Raw genomic sequence first — 16,977 nt, 5'->3', positions numbered from 1 at the left:
TAGGTAATATTGTAGTTGTTTACTTTATTTTATATTTAATTTAATATAAACATATTATTATTATATTTTCTTAATGTAGTTCATTAATAACGTATTTCATAAAAAAAATACATATATTATACACAAACAATAATTTATGTATACTTTTTGATTAGCAAAAAGATCAGATTTACATATAAAGATTTTAGTATCTTGTAAATTAAATGAAATATATAATTGACTCAACTTAACAACTCACTTAAACTAATGCAAATGGAAAGGCAATTAAATATACAATATAACTAATGGGAGTTGATCTTGAATCCGCGATCTATTGCGTATTATTTATATTTTTCATCAACTAATAATTTCTTCAGATTATAATAAACACTTTACTTTTTATAATAATGATTTATTTCACTTGACTAAACATAAAAATTACTGGATGATACATTTGTTTTTTTTTAATTAAATTTCTGAACGAAATGCAACTGTCAAAATTACAATTTTATCTCCTAAAATTTTATTGATAATTTATTATTGCCTACATAATGCCATCAGACTTCATCATTATTTTATAAATTTTCAATTCAGTTAATAGTATTTTTATACGTTATTGAATTTGGAATGGTTTTAAGTTTTATTAACCACCAGATTGTTGCAAACTTAAGTGTTTAATTAGTTATTTGATTAAGTGTGTATACGTAAAAAATAAATAAAATAAAAATGAATGTTATACAGGCAGTTAAAATGTATATAACTAAGATGACCGAAGAAAGTGGACCAGGCATGAAAGTAATCTTAATGGATAAAGACACAGTAAGTGCTTCAACATACACTGGAATTATACCAAACTTTGTGTAACAAATTCATTTGTACCTCTGATCAATGCACTACTTTTTAAATATAAGGGATGATAGTTGTATATAATTCTGTTTCTCTTTGACTTGCGTGTATGTGTGCTCTGTTCAGTTTGTTGTAACCAAAACTTCCTAACAAGAACATTAAGATTTATAAATTTGATTATGGAAAATTGTTACAAAATAGACTGATAATTTGACTCTATGTGGACTTGTGGGTCTTACCCAAAGGTACTCAAGCTCTATCAAAAAAATAATGTGAAAGTAAACTAAGAAAAATGGTAAATTCATAATAAATAATTAGAAAAGCTGTTTACTCTGAATACCTGTAAGTCATTAGGATTATTTAAATATCTATTCCATTTTATTTTTAGACCAGCATCGTCAGTATGGTCTTTAGTCAATCAGAAATATTACAAAAGGAAGTGTATTTATTCGAAAGGATTGACAGTCAAACAAAGTGGGATAATTTGAAACACATGAAATGTATAGTCTTCTTGAGACCAACCTCAGAGAATATTGCCTTGCTGTCACGAGAACTACGATGTCCAAAATATGGTGTTTACTTTATATGTAAGTATCGAGTTTGTTAATTACATAAATGAGATGAGGTTGCAGTTTAAAATGAGTTGGTTTTGTTTCATTTACATAAGATATATAAATAAATTAAATAGCAACTTGCAAAATTACTTTTAATTTTAACTGTGGTAAACAGATTTTAGCAATGTAGTGTCAAAGGCTGATATAAAGACGTTAGCTGAGTGTGACGAGCAGGAAGCGGTCCGAGAGGTCCAAGAGACATTTGCCGACTACCTAGCTGTGGATCGTCACTTGTTCTCCTTCAATATTGTAGGCTGTTTGCATGGTATGTATTAGAAAACTTAAAAATACTTTAAAATAACAGTTTACACACACTTTTTACTTTATAGTTTTCTAGGTTGGCAGAAATGGGTTTGTATGCAGTGGTCACCACTTGCCATCGGGTGGTCTATGTCCACCTACCATTAATATAAAAAATAACCCTACTTTAATTGGTGGGAATACTTATACCCAGACTAGCCATACATTTTTTGATATTTAAATTGAAATAAAAGCCAATAAATGTCCTAGGACACCTCCTTGCTTTTCCTCTTCAACTAAATACATTTCTGTGCTTAGGTGAAATGTGACTGACCAGAGAAAAACAGTCCAAATGAAAGTCCTGGTTGTATTGTCTACTTCTCTGTACAGGCCGTAATTGGAATCAGCAGCACTTACAGCGCTGCTCACAAGGGCTGCTGGCTCTGTTGCTGTCGCTAAAGCGTCGGCCCGTGATCCGCTACGAGGCGGGGTCGGAGGCCTGCTCGCGGCTGGCGGAGCGCGTCCGCGATCTCGTGCGGCGAGAGGCCGTGCTGATGGATAACAACATACCCTTCAACGGAGACCTGCCGACCCCTCAGCTGCTCATACTAGACAGGCGAGACGACCCAGTGACGCCGTTGTTAACTCAGGTAAAGGTTCATTGTATAAAGTATTTACTTTACTTTATTATTTGACTATTTTAGTTCTATTAAATCTTATTAAAAATAGTTTTGAAGTGGTTTAAAAACAATTGTTTTCAGTAAAAATGTTTGATTTTTCGATTGTATTATCCGAAGAGTTTATTGAAATTGTTGTTTGTCAGTGGACATATCAAGCGATGGTGCACGAGCTGCTCACTATCAACAATAATCGCGTGAGTCTGGCCGACGTGCCCGACGTGCCTAAGGACTTCCGGGAGGTGGTGCTGGCGCCGGAGCAGGACGAGTTCTACGCCAAGGTCTGTTCCTATTGTAACTCACTAATGTACAAAATAAGACGACGGACGTACAAATATTGTATGTAATAAAATGTAGTCAACTTTGCTCAATATCATTTTTGCAGATATGACTAATAACAGGTCAAGTCGAAGAGCTAATTACTAATATGTATCGTCTGGTTGTCGTTTTTACAGAACTTGTATTCCAATTTCGGAGAGATTGGGCAAACTATGAAGTCTCTCATGGACGAGTTCCAAAAGAAGGCCAAGAGTCATCAAAAGGTGGAGAGTATCGCAGACATGAAGAACTTTGTTGAAACATATCCATTGTTTAAGGTAACAGAAAAAGGAACATTATAAGACCAACTTTGACATTTGCGCTCAATTTCCTTTTATTGGGCCATTCTCTTTCTTTGTTTCCCTCTCAATTAATTTAATATCTTCGAAATGGCCGAGTCAAAGATCGGCTTGGGGCCTTCTCGGGCGGTACTCGGACCATTATCATTCAGTGGGAACTGCTCTCTATTATTCGCTCCATTCTATACAATCATCACGTAGATGCTTCCGTCACATCGATTATATTTTCAAAACGATCCTCCTAGAAAATGTCGGGCACGGTGACGAAGCACGTGACGGTGGTGGGCGAGCTGTCGGCGCGCGTGGCGGCGCGCTCGCTGCTGCGCGTGTCGGAGCTGGAGCAGGAGCTGGTGTGCCAGTCCGACCACGCCGGCCACCTGCAGCGGCTGCAGGCGCTGCTGGGCGACGAGGCGGTGCGGCCCAGCGAGCTGTGGCGGCTGGTGGCGCTGTACGCGCTGCGCTACGAGCGCCACGCGGGCAACGCGCTGGGCGCGCTGGTGCAGGCGCTGAAGGCGCGCGGGGAGGCGGCGCCGCCCGTGCTGGCGCTGGAGTACGGCGGCGCGCACGCCCGCCAGTCCGACCTCTTCGGCCTGCAGGACGCCGCCAAGATCACCAAGAGGCTTTTCAAGGTGCTTTTCTTTCTCTCCCTCTCCAGTGACCCCCTGTCGTCCGTGGTAGACTCTTGTCGCATTGAAGATATTTTGATTTGACATCGTAATTGAGTAATGCTCTAGCAATTTTTTAACTTGAATACAGGGCCTGAGTGGCGTCGAAAACATATATACGCAGCACACACCCCTCCTCAAGGACACGCTGGAGGACCTGATTAAGGGAAAACTTCGCGAAAACCTGTATCCCGCGGTCGGGGGCGACTATCTGTCTTCGGGCAAACGACCACAGGACATCATCGTTTTCATCGTCGGAGGCGCCACCTACGAGGAGTCTCTGTGTGTCCACCAAATTAACCAAGCGTACCCAGGTGTCAGAGTGGTACTCGGTGGTACCACCATACACAATTCCGCGTCGTACTTGGAGGAGATCAGGCATGCTATGCAAGGTGTGCATAGAACGCATACAAGACATATTCGGAATATATAAATGTCTTGATGATTTGATAATTGTATATTATGTAATTTATTGCTATAATAACTACGTATTATAACTTTAATATTATTAAACAGATTATCAGTCGGTTTCTGCTAAAATTCTACTTTATCATCTATACTAATATTATAAATATGAAATTCTTGTCTGTCTGTCTGGCGCTCTTTCACTACCAAACCAATAAACCGAATTTGATGAAATTTGGTCTGAAGTAAACTTGAATTTCAAGGAAAGACATAGGCTACTTTTTTTGCCTATAACATTAAAACCAATATAATATAAAAGGGGGGAAAATTTGTAATTTTTATATTATATTGGTTGAAACCGTTCCTTCCAGAGTCGAAAATGAATTAACTCTTTGATTTACAACTTCATACCAATTTTAATTAAATTATTACTATTAATCTTCGATTGCAATCACGAATAACGGTAATACGGAATAAAAATTAACAGTAGTGACAGCATTATTATTATTTGTAAAGCTTGAAATTGTATTGTAATTATTGGGTCATTGTTTGTTATATATAGTAAAAGTATTTAAATTATCTTACTGAGATTTGTAGTAATTTTCTATTACAAACATTTCATTCCACTTGCGTTTAGAATATAAGTCAATGTTTGGAATAAATATACTTTTATTTTAGTTAGTAGATAAAACGATGGCAATATTGCCCATGTAGTATTCACTATTTATACATTAACTTTTATAGTTCACGAAGTCTTAGGTTAGTAACCAGGCAGAAATTGGTCAGGAGCAAATATCACCAGCTTGACAAAATTGTCCAAAATATAAGCGAGTCATGAAATTTAAGGTGGACTTTCATACGGCTTAAAAATGCCTGTTAAGTTTTAATATTAAGTTTACCAAAATAATTCTTGTAAATAAACAAATCTCATGTAATTTCTTATTCTGTTGTTTTACAAAATTTAATCGATTTTGTTTTTCTTCGAGTGATTTTTTAGCATATTAAGAGTCCAAGTCAATAATTCTTATTCTATTTCTGTGATTAATTTAATTTTATATTATTAAACAATATATTTATATCAGTAATTTTATTGTAATGTTAATTATTTAAAAATGTAATAAATATAAATAAGATTAAATTATTTAAACAAATAAAAGGCTTATTTTTTTATGAAATTTGCCAATTAAAGGAATCAATAAAATATTAAATGGCCTCAACCACAAGGGAGGAAGTGCAAATGAAACACCCGAGTGTTGTGTTTAAAACACATTTTTTATCTTTTTTATTGAAAAATATCCGTCGACACAGCTGTACGCGTCATTCAACATAGTAGTAAAACGGTGCCTTGGCACTATCTAGAGTCGCCCGGGGGCGCAGAACAAGCTTCACACTTAAACAAAACAAAATTGTTCTTCAAAGCCAAGCATATCATACATTCTTATACATAGGCATCGAGCGTAGCTCCATATAAAACCTTCCATCATAACCTCAGTCTTAACACGATCCGCTCGCTCGCACGGAACGGGTCCGCTCGGCTGGCAGCGAGACAAGGTGACCTCCACACGTCCGATAAGGCATTCAATAGTACATCTACACGCGGCTCGCACGCAGCTGGCCTTCATATACTTACAATCTGCACGTTTGAATATTTACATATGCAATTAAAAGTGCCATATTTCAGGTACAAAACATAAAGAAGCTGATCATACGTTATTCATCGGCAACATATAATATACTCTAGTGTCATTAAATTAAAGTTGTTTCTCGATTACGCTCGGCTTACGATTGAATCATATATCGTATTCAAAATGTCTCATTCGTTTGCGACATCATAAAGGTCTCGGAGTTCTGTCAATAATGGCCGTGACAGGTTACAAGTCGTGATATTGAAATGATTGTTACGTATTTGTTTTTGAAAGCACGGAGGTTCGTTTAGCTTGGAGAAGCCGTCCGTTGAAAAATGTAACAATTTTCATTTCTTGTTTTCTTAAAAAAACGTTACCGTAAAATTTTCATTGTCCCATCGTTATCATATAAACAAACATTTCCAGTGTAGTACATCATACATAATGCAAAGTAATACTAATACACGGTTTAAAAGTCACGTGGCGTCTGAATCGTTGTTTACTTGTAACTTTAACTTGTTTTTTTTTTTAAACACGAAAATGACATGAAATACATATGTACAATGAGCAAACTTATAGTATTGAGTTGGTCAAAATTAGGATTCGTCAGTCTATAGTTCAGTTATGGTAAAGTTACAAGCGTCGTAACTCTGACGTCATCGTTGTATTGACGGGCTCACAGTGTATTATATCGTGTTCCTTGATACAATACTAATAAATTCTTAATATACCACAAATACATATATATCAAAAACATGTCTTCAAAATTGGAACAAACATTGAAATCGAGATTATTGCTTTTCCGTTGAGAAAAACGTTGAAATTTTTCTTCAATGTGAACCCGTCCTAACATTACAAAAATCAGTTGTCTGTTATACAAAATAACATCCACAACCGTGCATCGAACCGGTGAATACACCTCTCCACGATTCGAATATATTTATTTTTCCAAAAAAGAAAACATCTTTCAATTAAATTCTGATAGTACCTCTATAGTATCCTCTTAATGCTACCACAAAACAAGACCTCTCCGCAAACTAGTGTTGCGACACGAAATCATATCGATATAATATATCATATTTACTTATATGGCGTACAACAAACAACAGACGCACTTAGAATTTTCTCTCACTCACGTCACTAGCAACAAACATACGCGGTGGATCACGCACGCTATAATAAAATTTAATAAAAAAAAAAAACAAAAGTGAAAAAAAAAACATTAATAATATAGGTACGACCCCTACCACTTGTTCGATTGAAGTTTCATCTATCTATCAACACGTCAATTACGTGGTAGGGGGTCTCATAGGCCCTTTCCATTTTTTTTTTGTGATTTTTTTTCAAGTTATCGTTTTCGTATTTTACATCACAAATCATACACGAATAGAACAGAAACCGTTTCGGGAAAGGACTCGAGGGATTTCCCTTTTAATATATTTTATATATATACATATGTACATTAACCTTAGATTCTATGGACTTAGGAGAGATTTATACATTTATCGTCACGCGATTTTTATCATTATAGTTGTATACGTCTATTATAGGTACATTCTAATTTATATTTAACACGTTTGATAATACAAAATTGAATGTCTAATAAACTTAAATGGTCCGTTTCCAACGAGCGCAACTAACAATCGATTAGTTTCATTATGAGTATTGTTGATATATAATCGCTCGTTGTAGACAAACCTTTGTAAGAATAACAGGGCATTAGGGCACAACATCCCTAGATATCCGCGTGAGCCCTTGATTTAGAAACATTAAGTCGATATCATACTCGTAGAATGTAATATTAATTTGGCCAAGAACTTGAATTTCGTTTATTAATAATAACTAACCATAATATTTCTTCGAGTGTGATAACGAATAATATTCTCAGTCGTTTAACATTATCGACGTATTCTTGCGCGTGCCGTAGACGTATTTCGATGTAATGTGAATGCGAGTCCACGTTTGGCGCTACCCAGGGAGCACCGCGCGGAGGTCATGGACTATGCCCCCCTTAATACAAATGAACAAACAGACACTCACAGACGAACCTGGCCCAGCAGTATTAAAACACCTCGGTCTTTCAGGTACCCAGGTATCATTACAGGTTTACAAAAATGGTTTAAATTTTTTTAAATATATTTTAGGTCGGTGGACGTGCATCAGTTTCTGGATAAGGTACGCAGAAACAAACCAAAACAACTACGTACAAATTACAGATGTTGTAATCATCATATGGTATGAAGTACTTATGTTTCTACGGGAGGAACATCGCTGTTCGTATTATATACACGCCTTAGATCCCACACAAAACTTTAATTTAGATAGTAAATGACTTTTAGCGCAAAATAAAGAAACCTGCATCGCTTCGATAACGATGAAATCGGAATAAATTAAAATATGGAATTTATGTATGGGAGTCATATACTTGAGTGCAGTATGGAAGAATGGTAGGGATTCAGACACGAAGAAGCGAATGTGATATCCGATCTATATGTACAAATTAACTGTAGTTGCCACGATTACCGATATATGTATTTTGAGTCTTATTCCACCAAACATAGGACTCAAAATCCCGTACCGTCGATTCTCCGAGGGCCCTATAACTAACAAATTATATTTTATTGTCAATTCTACTTGCGCCCTAATCGCATTTATATAATTCACGCGAGTAGCACAACATTTCAAAGGCAGTAACAGTAGAAATAAATATTTTATAAATATATACCGCTATTAGAGAATTTCCTTGACGGCGATCTTTAAATCAATCAAAGAGATCACCTGCGTTTAGAATATGTGTCACCGGTCATAAGAACTCACTAAACGTATAAAAAAATATCGTATATAGAAGTTTTCAATGCATCTACTCGCCACTCGAAGAAAAGGTGCTTACTGAGTTTGTATGTGTTACTAACATATTTTAACAGGCTGAATGGCTATGACGTAGTACGTCGCTAGAATTTTGACATTAGAATGACAGCCGCCATATTCACAAACGCATTGACATTTATATAACTACATATTCGCAAGTTTAACTTGATTACGTCACGCATACCTGTAGTAGTAGCCAGCGCTGACATGAGTTATCCAAGCGCCCCGGGACTCTTATTTATTCGCTGAATTTTACTCAACAAGAATCTACATGGGTTCAAGAATTTCACCGTTTTTTCATGTTTGAAGTTTGATATGGTTTTAGTCATTTTAACCGATTAAATTGTTGGTCAAGACCACTAGAGCATCGTTTGGCTTAGCGCCGCTATTAGATAGGAGTTATTTAGTCAATAATTATTAATGAGCATCGCTGACTTGATACTTCTACTATTTCGTGACTTCTTGTGAGTATATTAAAATAAAAATAAATTATTACTATATAGCCGAAAAAATAATATAGAGTTCAAAAAAGTTCTGCCAACTTAGAAAACTTTCATGACGTAAAGAATCTGATTCTATTTTTAATTAATGTTCCCTTTTCAATTTATTTCGCAGGCCATTTTATCGTTAAAGAGTTACCATTTTCGATTCGCTTTAAACTGGCGACACACATTCTAAGCTTCAAAAATTGAAACAGGAAAGTAACATTAGTCCACAGATAATAAACGCGATAAATACACGTCGAGCCTAATTGACATTTGCGTTATACCGCGGTATCGAGTAACTAATATATTCTAAATAAATACAACGCTCTCCGAGAGGGCGACAAGGAAACATAACAGCTGATGGAATTTGTATTTTTTACCTGTAAATAATGATTGAGATATTTTTCGTTGAATGTTACGCAAATATTGTTTAAAATTTTTCTTGTTTTTTATGTCACACATTACAGTAAACGTTTAAAAATATTTTTTCAATTCTTATTTTGGCAAAGGTATTGCAGCATAGAGCCTTCTTTAAACAAAAATAAGTCTTTAAATGTTTTGCACATATAAGCAATCATGTAAAATTTACAAATCCCGTCAACCAATTGAGAAAATTATCTAACTATAATACAAATTGATCCCTGACATTGTGTTCATTAGTCAAGAACGAACGGCGTCTTGGGACCGGATGTACGATATTCACACTGCTCAACCCGCCGTGCTAACCTAACCGACTATACTTAAACACTGGTATTAAAAAGCTGGCAGCACTGGAACACGACGATTAAAAAGCTATCTAATTTACCCCGTACATAATCAGTGTTGCCAGCGATGAAATTATTTTTAAAAAGAAACGATTTACAATTATTGCGTTACACGTATAACTACGGTAAGGCAAGTTATTACTTTTCGTTTAAATATTTTCACAAGTTTGACGGAGCTAATAAATCAGTCTATAAATTCATTATACATATATAATTAACAACTTTTTAATATATATTTGAGAGAAAAAAAACCTTTATGTTAACCTATGTATGGTTGTTTTAATAAATATATCTTATATTGATTGTATTAGCTCCATCCTCACCTAATATTTACATTTGAATTTAACGTAAATGTCTTTTGTCTGCATTTAGAATGTATTCAGAGAGTACACTTTAGATTCCTTTTCCACATAATATATAAATATAAAAAATTTCACACTACAATGACCGCTCGATAATTGTGTTTTTTCTTTTTTTTTTTTTTTGGTAATTTGACATAATTTTTTATTGTTGAATTTTAAAACACGATACATATATCATTAATAAATATATCTAGCATAATATAAACCGGATTCGCTCGCTTCTCCAACGAGATCGCGATTAGACGAATGAGCAAACCCAGATTAAATACTTAGTGCTAATTTATGTTTAAACAATAATTCCTTATATATTATAGCGACAGAACTAAATCGACATTAGCGTACGACTATAACCTCCGATTATCGGATCGAGAGACGTCTCGCCGGAGACGACCCTCGCAGCGGCAAACGGTCCATCGAGCGAGGATCGGATCCGATCGGACAATCGGAGACGAATCGGACACGAGACTATCGGATACAGTACAAAAAAGAACGGAACGAACGGGTCGCATCGGAGGAGACGACTCTCTCGCGTCCCACCACGATCACACGTAAAAGTTCGATCGGTAGCAAACGTAGTAGCGTACGACGTAGTCCCCCCGGCGGTGTCGGTGGCGGCGCTGGTGGTACCATTCTAAATGCAGCGGGCGCGGCGGGTGCTAGCGGCGCGCGGGTTAGGGGTGCGACGAGTGCACGCCCGGCGTGCTGGAGCCGCCCGACGACTGGTGCTGCGGCGGCAGCAGCACCTGCTGCGGGGGGCTGGGTTAGGCGGCGGCTGGCGAGAGACGCTGCAGCTACTTCGCGCAGTGAGAACTAAGCGGACTCGAGTCATGCTGAGTCCTTCGTTTATGATTAATTTTTCAAAGTGAAATCTCAAAAAGGGGATTCCCTAGGTGTTAGCTATCACGAATTAATAAATAGATGGATTGATATACAGACCCCTGGAAATATTCCAGGATAATGCTAGGGAGAAGATTATTGGTATTAACATTGAGAATGTATGAGGTGAAAACGATTAATATTATGTCTCTACATTGAAACGAGATATATTCAAATAAGACCACTCAGTTACTGACTTTAAAATGTTATCAGACAAAAGTAATTCAAGTTTGAGATATTTTATTAATACAAATTTAACAAAACCGTTTAAATTGTTTTATATTATGTGTCTCTTAGATAAAACCACTTAAACGGTCGTTGCTATTAAAAGGGGGGTTTCTAGTACGTATAAGTTAAAAGTATCAATCATTTCGTTAAAAATTATTAAATTGAAGGCGAAAAACGTGTCGTATGGTCGGTGATACCTGAACTTGATGCGGGTGATGCGGTGGGCTGGCGGTGGGTGGGGCGTGGTTGAGATAGGCCACGTGCGGGTGGTGGTGGTGGTGATGCGCGCCGCCCGGACCCATCAGCGGGCACAGCACCTGCATGGTACACACCAAAATATATAGCGTTTTGATATGCTCAATAACTGTAGTCCTTCTGTATAAATCTATCAGTACGGATGGTATGCACGCACCTGGAAGGGCGGCTGCTGGTAGTGGTGGTGCGGGTGTGGGTGCGGGTGCGGGTGCGGGTGCGGCGTGTGCGCGGGCGAGGGCGGCGGGTACAGCGGCGACGGCGCCACGGGGGACTGCGCCGGTGGCGCGTACTCGCCCACGCCCACTCCCACGCCGCCGACGCCCACCCCTCCGCCGACTCCTACTCCACCGCCGCCGTGGTGGTACATGCGCACCTGCAACGAGGACGTTACGAGTTACATTTCACTTCGTCGAATAAAATCCTTTTTTCTATCGCTCTAACGACGCGAATTAAGCAATATGTTATGTCGTTAGCTAACCGACCGGACTAGACTCACCATGTGCTGGTACTGCAGAGCGGGCTGCGCGGGGTGCGCCGGGTGCGCGGGGTGCGGGTGCGGGTAGGGCACGAAGGGCTGCATGGGCGCCGGCGCCAGCAGCGGCTGCCCCGTCGCCGCCGCCACCTGCACGCCGGACCCTGGCGGAACACCGGACGCATGGCATTTATAAAAGCACACAGTGGTGACAGGAAGTGAATCATGACCGATTATTCCGAGTTCAAACCCGGGGCGAGCACTTTTAATTTGTGTTTATAATCTCGCGTTCGTGCGGTATCGGAAAACCTGCACGTGGTGGACGAGACTCTGTCACGTTTATCCACCGACCCGCATCGGAGCAACGTGGCAGAGTAAGTTTCAAACCTTCTGCTCAAAGGTCAACAAGCTGTTACTTCTACTTTTACATTAACTTATTAAACTGCAAACCGTTAAGGTGAAAAAGATTGTACCTTTCCTGAAGTTTCTCTGCGACTGTGTAGGAAGCTGCGAATGTTGACCTGCTCCGCCTACACCGCCACCGCCACCCATGGCCGCACCGTATAGCTAAACATACAATTCAATATTAAACATACCGCTCAAATGTCCTTGACTAGTATAAGTGTCGCTGTCAGTTTATCAGCGACCATTTTAACAAAACATTTTGTATGATCATTGCTCAAGGTCGGAACATTGCGATTGTTCCTTATTTTTTAAATCTCATCTAGATGTTAAAATTCATGATTAAACTAATATTAATTCTTTCAATTCTTAATTTTTTTTTCTTTAATTTATTTATATAACAAAATATATATATATATATATATATCATTTGATTTCGAATTTTTTTAATTGACTTAATTTTAAAAGGGAATTTGTCACTGGCAATACAATAAGGCCATCTAAAACAGGATCACCACTCAGTTTTAGCATAAGTATATATTAGTAATGCATTAAAATCAGATTCAAAACTGTGCTTTTGTTAAGTTAGAGTGTAGATCAAATGGCTTTGAAATTAATGTACATAGTCAAAATCTAGTATCATTGATGTATAGTATTTACCGTTATGTTGTGAAATTCATGTACAACTATTGTACAAAATGTAAACACAATTTTATAATATTTTATATTTCGTTTACATTATGGACAAATTCGATGAAAAGAATATATATAAGAAAAATAAAATTCTGTAGTTAAAAATAAGTAGGCCTTGTATATTTTATGAGATTTTTGATTGTTTCGTATTCGTTGTAAAAATTATTGAATGCTAGGGATACACCGACACTGTGCATATGTGTAAATGAATTATCAGTTTTAAATTAAAATATAGAAATGATTACAACACTATATATTTATATAAATATGTTATATGGTATAAGTTAAGTGTATATAAACGATGGTTTTTATTTTGCGTTAAATAATAAATCCTTATTTATAAAAAAAAAAAAAATCAAATGATAGTTTAGGAGATATAGATATACATTTCATTCAAGTCGTGGACGAACGCTCAAACACGCAACCTCGACTGCTTGACATAATTTGCGAAAAATATATCTTTATTTCGCTACCAATTCGAGTTACTTTGCAAGTTCACTGGACTCTCACAGAAAAATAAAAGAAGCACAATATTAAGCACAGAGCACATGTACGATTTTATTCATAAGAAATGTCTTTTATAACATTCGAATTCATTCTTTATATAATGTTCGATATGTGTATTTTGTATTTGTATAATAATTAATAATTAATTATTTACTTCCTTATCAAGCATGTGGTAATCAAGACATGTTTATATAGATCCACGATGGAACTGAATGATCTATGTATATAAGATATAAACCGGGACCTTCATAATTTTGTTATTATTGATATGGTCAAGTGATAAGGTCGATTGCAATAATTATATGTATTTAGAAAAAAAATACGTTTGTCCGTAGGTGTGTTGTGCCTCTTTGGTATGTGAATAAATGTATATAACAAGATTTTATTGAATTTAATTTTAAATATTAAAATATATGTTTTCTTTTCTATATAACAAATGGTTTTAGCATATATATATATATATATAGTTCTATATCATCGAGGAATTTTACATGTGAAATAAAAATATATAAGAATGAGTTCTTAAGTTTGAGTTTTAAGTTTCAAACCCTATTGCACGGTGGTGCTAGAATAACTGGTGCATGTACCATTCAAGTCATTTATTAAATTAAATGTATTTAATTAATTCTGTTGGTTTGTCTTCTACATATTTTGACATATCATAAGGTCACATTATTGATAAATAAATCAGCGCGCAAAATTGTAAGCAAACGCCGAGTTGCGTAAAAGTATAATTTAATGTAAGCTTACGACAGTCGCTTTAAAAACACGGTCAAGTTGGAACGTCGAACGCGCTGATTTTATTCGATTAACGGTAACCAGTGCGGAAAATTTGCGAATGCATTAATTATTTATCAAAAACTTGTTTAGGCGAAGACACGGTACTATTTACAACGCGTTGGAAACAACTTAACTTATACTTGTATGTGAGACAAGTTCTGTTTATATAAAACGAGTGAAATTCTTTCATTCGGTGTTGCGATGAGATTAATGGCTAGTTAACCGTTAAATTGATGGAATATAATCACGATATTTAAATAATTAGGAGCTAAATTAAATTATTGAATTCAAGTTCTTGTTTTAGATTACCAAGTTGACCTTAATAAGAAAGAAATGTGGTTTTTACTATGGATAATAATCGTACTAATGTCGATAAAGATCTTCAACAAGCTATCGACGGGAAGATGTTACATAGACACCGTGATGAGCGGAAAAGTCGTCGTTGTAACCGGAGCCAGCGGCGGCATAGGATTCGAGACAGCTCTAGAACTGGCTAGAAGGGGCGCAAAATTGATAATCGCTTGCAGAAGCCACGAAAAGGGGGAGAAGGCTGTTAGAAAAATTGTAAAGATCACAAAAAACAAACGAATCCGTTTCATACATCTGGATTTGACGTCGTTGAAGTCAGTGAGGAAGTTCGTAGAGGAATTAAAAGCGACGGAGGTGAAATTGGACGTACTCATCAATAACGCCGGAGCGATTTGTACGACTCGAGAACGAACCGAGGACGGCATACTGAAAGATCTGCAAATCAATTATTTAGGACCTTATCTGTTGACCGTATTATTAGTACCGATGTTAAAAAACGCTGCACCGAGTCGCGTCGTGGTCGTGTCGTCGTCGTGGCACAAATTTGGCACAATCGAGGACTTGAACAGTGGAAGGCACGGATACATCCAGTCATACGCAAACACCAAGCTATGTAACGTGCTATTCAGCAAAGAATTGGCCAGAAGGCTCGAAGGCACAGAAATAGAAGTCAATAGCTTGAATCCTGGACAGGTTAATACGTCGTTGTACAGAAGCTCAACCGTGCTGGAAAAAATTAGGAGTCTGTTACTTTACTCTTTCTTCAAAACACCCGAGGAGGGCGCTCAGACGTCAATATATCTGGCAGTTTCACACGAGTGTGATCAGATCAGCGGTGAGTACTTCGAGGACTGCAGACTGTCCAAGGCTTCGTACAAGGCCCATGACGAGGAAGCGGCCGCGAAACTGTGGTCGATATCGCAGGAACTTGTCAAACTGACGCCGGACGAGATGGGCGCATGTTTTACTAAAGTGATTTCATGATTCAACGTCGAATTATACCGATTATGGACATAAATAATTTCAATATTACCTAATTACGTTTTTATGGGTGCTTGTCATAAAATTGGATATTAATTATGAATTTCACACTTTGGTATATAAAGTTATCATATAAAATAATTATTGATTGTTTATAGTCCTCTTTCCTTGGTTAAATTTAAGGCACAACTGAAATAAATTCCTATCAAAATCTGTTTACATTTTAAAATAAGCGAAAACGATCTATAATTATATATTATAAGTATAGATGTGTTTGAGGCAACAACTGAAATAAATTCTTATCAAAATCTGATTACATTTTAAAATAAGCGAAAACGATCTGTAATTAAATATTATAAGTATAGATGTGTTTGTGGTCAGTGATAAACTGTTCTGATATAACTGTACCGTGTCATAGAATGAATCCGGTTTTAGCAAAAATCACACATAGCTTGTTAGAGCGATGTTAAATTCTAGAATCTAGACTAAAATACAACACGCTTTAGCAATAATTAAAAAAAAAAAAAAACCTAAAATGTATATTAGTAACACAAACCAAACAAGTTCATTTATCAAAAATATATTAATTTAACACAACTCATAAAAAAAAATAGTTTATATGTATTATTGACGATCGACTATTGTTGTATAGAATTGAAGTATCTTATAATAAATAAATCAATTCGATTAGCTCGACGTTGAACAGGCTGTTATGGACAAGCGCACCCAAACGCAGTACATTGACACAAGAGACACACAGGCACACCGGATGCGGTGCAAAAACGTTTGCTCACTCGCACACGAGCACCTCACGAGATGTCTTTTCAAATGTACGATTTAGTTTGAGAAATAAACCGAGATAGCCCAGGCTAGGACAGAACTCATCAACTGACGATTGCGGGTTAAATCCCGACCAAGCCCTTAAGTCATGGCCATAAGTTCATGTGCTTATTTTGTGTTAATAATTCATCTTGCGCTCGGCGGTGAGGGAAATTGACGGATGAAAATTTTCCACATGTGTATATATACCATGCATTCGAGCTGCGGATTAAGCTCCGAACCTTTTTCTCGGAATGGAGGCATTAGCTATTACTTTAAATATAAAAAATACTATTTATTAAAACTGTTATTAAATTTTAAGGTAACATGTACCTGTACATGTACATGACCACTTTGTAAAGTGAGTCTAAAGGCATTAATGAATTATTGAAATATCCTTGTATTTTAAGAAAAAAAATTGTCGTACACATTAGGTAATTTTCTATTCATTTCAAATTTATTTAGTGTAAATACAAATAGTAAAGTATTAGTATTTTGGATTCTTATG

General features: G+C 36.6%; 3 protein-coding genes across 8 annotated transcripts in view; 2 read left to right on the top strand and 1 right to left on the bottom strand.

Moving 5' to 3' along the window:
- The first annotated feature begins 522 nt into the window (after window positions 1-522).
- Window positions 523-5,097, top strand: LOC125071925 (vacuolar protein sorting-associated protein 45). Its single transcript, XM_047682362.1, has 8 exons — window positions 523-798; window positions 1,214-1,412; window positions 1,555-1,704; window positions 2,070-2,329; window positions 2,503-2,637; window positions 2,812-2,952; window positions 3,219-3,602; window positions 3,730-5,097. Exons 1-8 carry the CDS (start codon window positions 706-708, stop codon window positions 4,069-4,071), a joined length of 1,704 nt encoding a protein of 567 aa, XP_047538318.1. The 5' UTR covers window positions 523-705; the 3' UTR covers window positions 4,072-5,097.
- A 5,582-nt stretch (window positions 5,098-10,679) lies between these two features.
- Window positions 10,680-16,977, bottom strand: part of LOC125071924 (ataxin-2-like protein) — a 41,398-nt gene continuing 35,100 nt past the window's right edge. For 3 of the 4 annotated variants that reach the window (XM_047682357.1, XM_047682360.1, XM_047682359.1), the window contains 5 exons: window positions 12,452-12,545; window positions 12,003-12,142; window positions 11,664-11,879; window positions 11,449-11,568; window positions 10,680-10,893 (listed from right to left, as the gene is read on the bottom strand). In XM_047682357.1, coding sequence (XP_047538313.1) covers window positions 10,819-10,893; window positions 11,449-11,568; window positions 11,664-11,879; window positions 12,003-12,142; window positions 12,452-12,545 — 645 coding nt within the window. In that variant the 3' untranslated portion in view covers window positions 10,680-10,818. The remainder of the gene's footprint in view (window positions 10,894-11,448; window positions 11,569-11,663; window positions 11,880-12,002; window positions 12,143-12,451; window positions 12,546-16,977) is intronic. The other variant, XM_047682358.1, reaches the window with a different exon arrangement.
- LOC125071926 (retinol dehydrogenase 11-like) lies at window positions 13,916-16,850 on the top strand. 3 transcript variants are annotated; one of them, XM_047682365.1, is made up of 2 exons: window positions 13,916-13,933; window positions 14,665-16,850. In XM_047682365.1, the coding sequence occupies exon 2, from the start codon at window positions 14,694-14,696 to the stop codon at window positions 15,651-15,653; it is 960 nt and encodes a 319-aa protein (XP_047538321.1). In that variant the 5' UTR covers window positions 13,916-13,933; window positions 14,665-14,693; the 3' UTR covers window positions 15,654-16,850. The 3 variants fall into 3 exon arrangements, with proteins under 3 accessions (XP_047538321.1, XP_047538320.1, XP_047538319.1); XM_047682364.1 differs by lacking the exon at window positions 13,916-13,933 and adding an exon at window positions 14,347-14,394; XM_047682363.1 differs by lacking the exon at window positions 13,916-13,933 and adding an exon at window positions 14,352-14,502.

Source organism: Vanessa atalanta, chromosome 20 (assembly GCF_905147765.1).
Source record: "Vanessa atalanta chromosome 20, ilVanAtal1.2, whole genome shotgun sequence".
NCBI classification, from domain to species: domain Eukaryota; kingdom Metazoa; phylum Arthropoda; class Insecta; order Lepidoptera; family Nymphalidae; genus Vanessa; species Vanessa atalanta.
The sequence above is the reverse complement of the archived record's forward strand: the minus strand, read 5'-3'. Positions and strand labels throughout refer to the sequence as shown.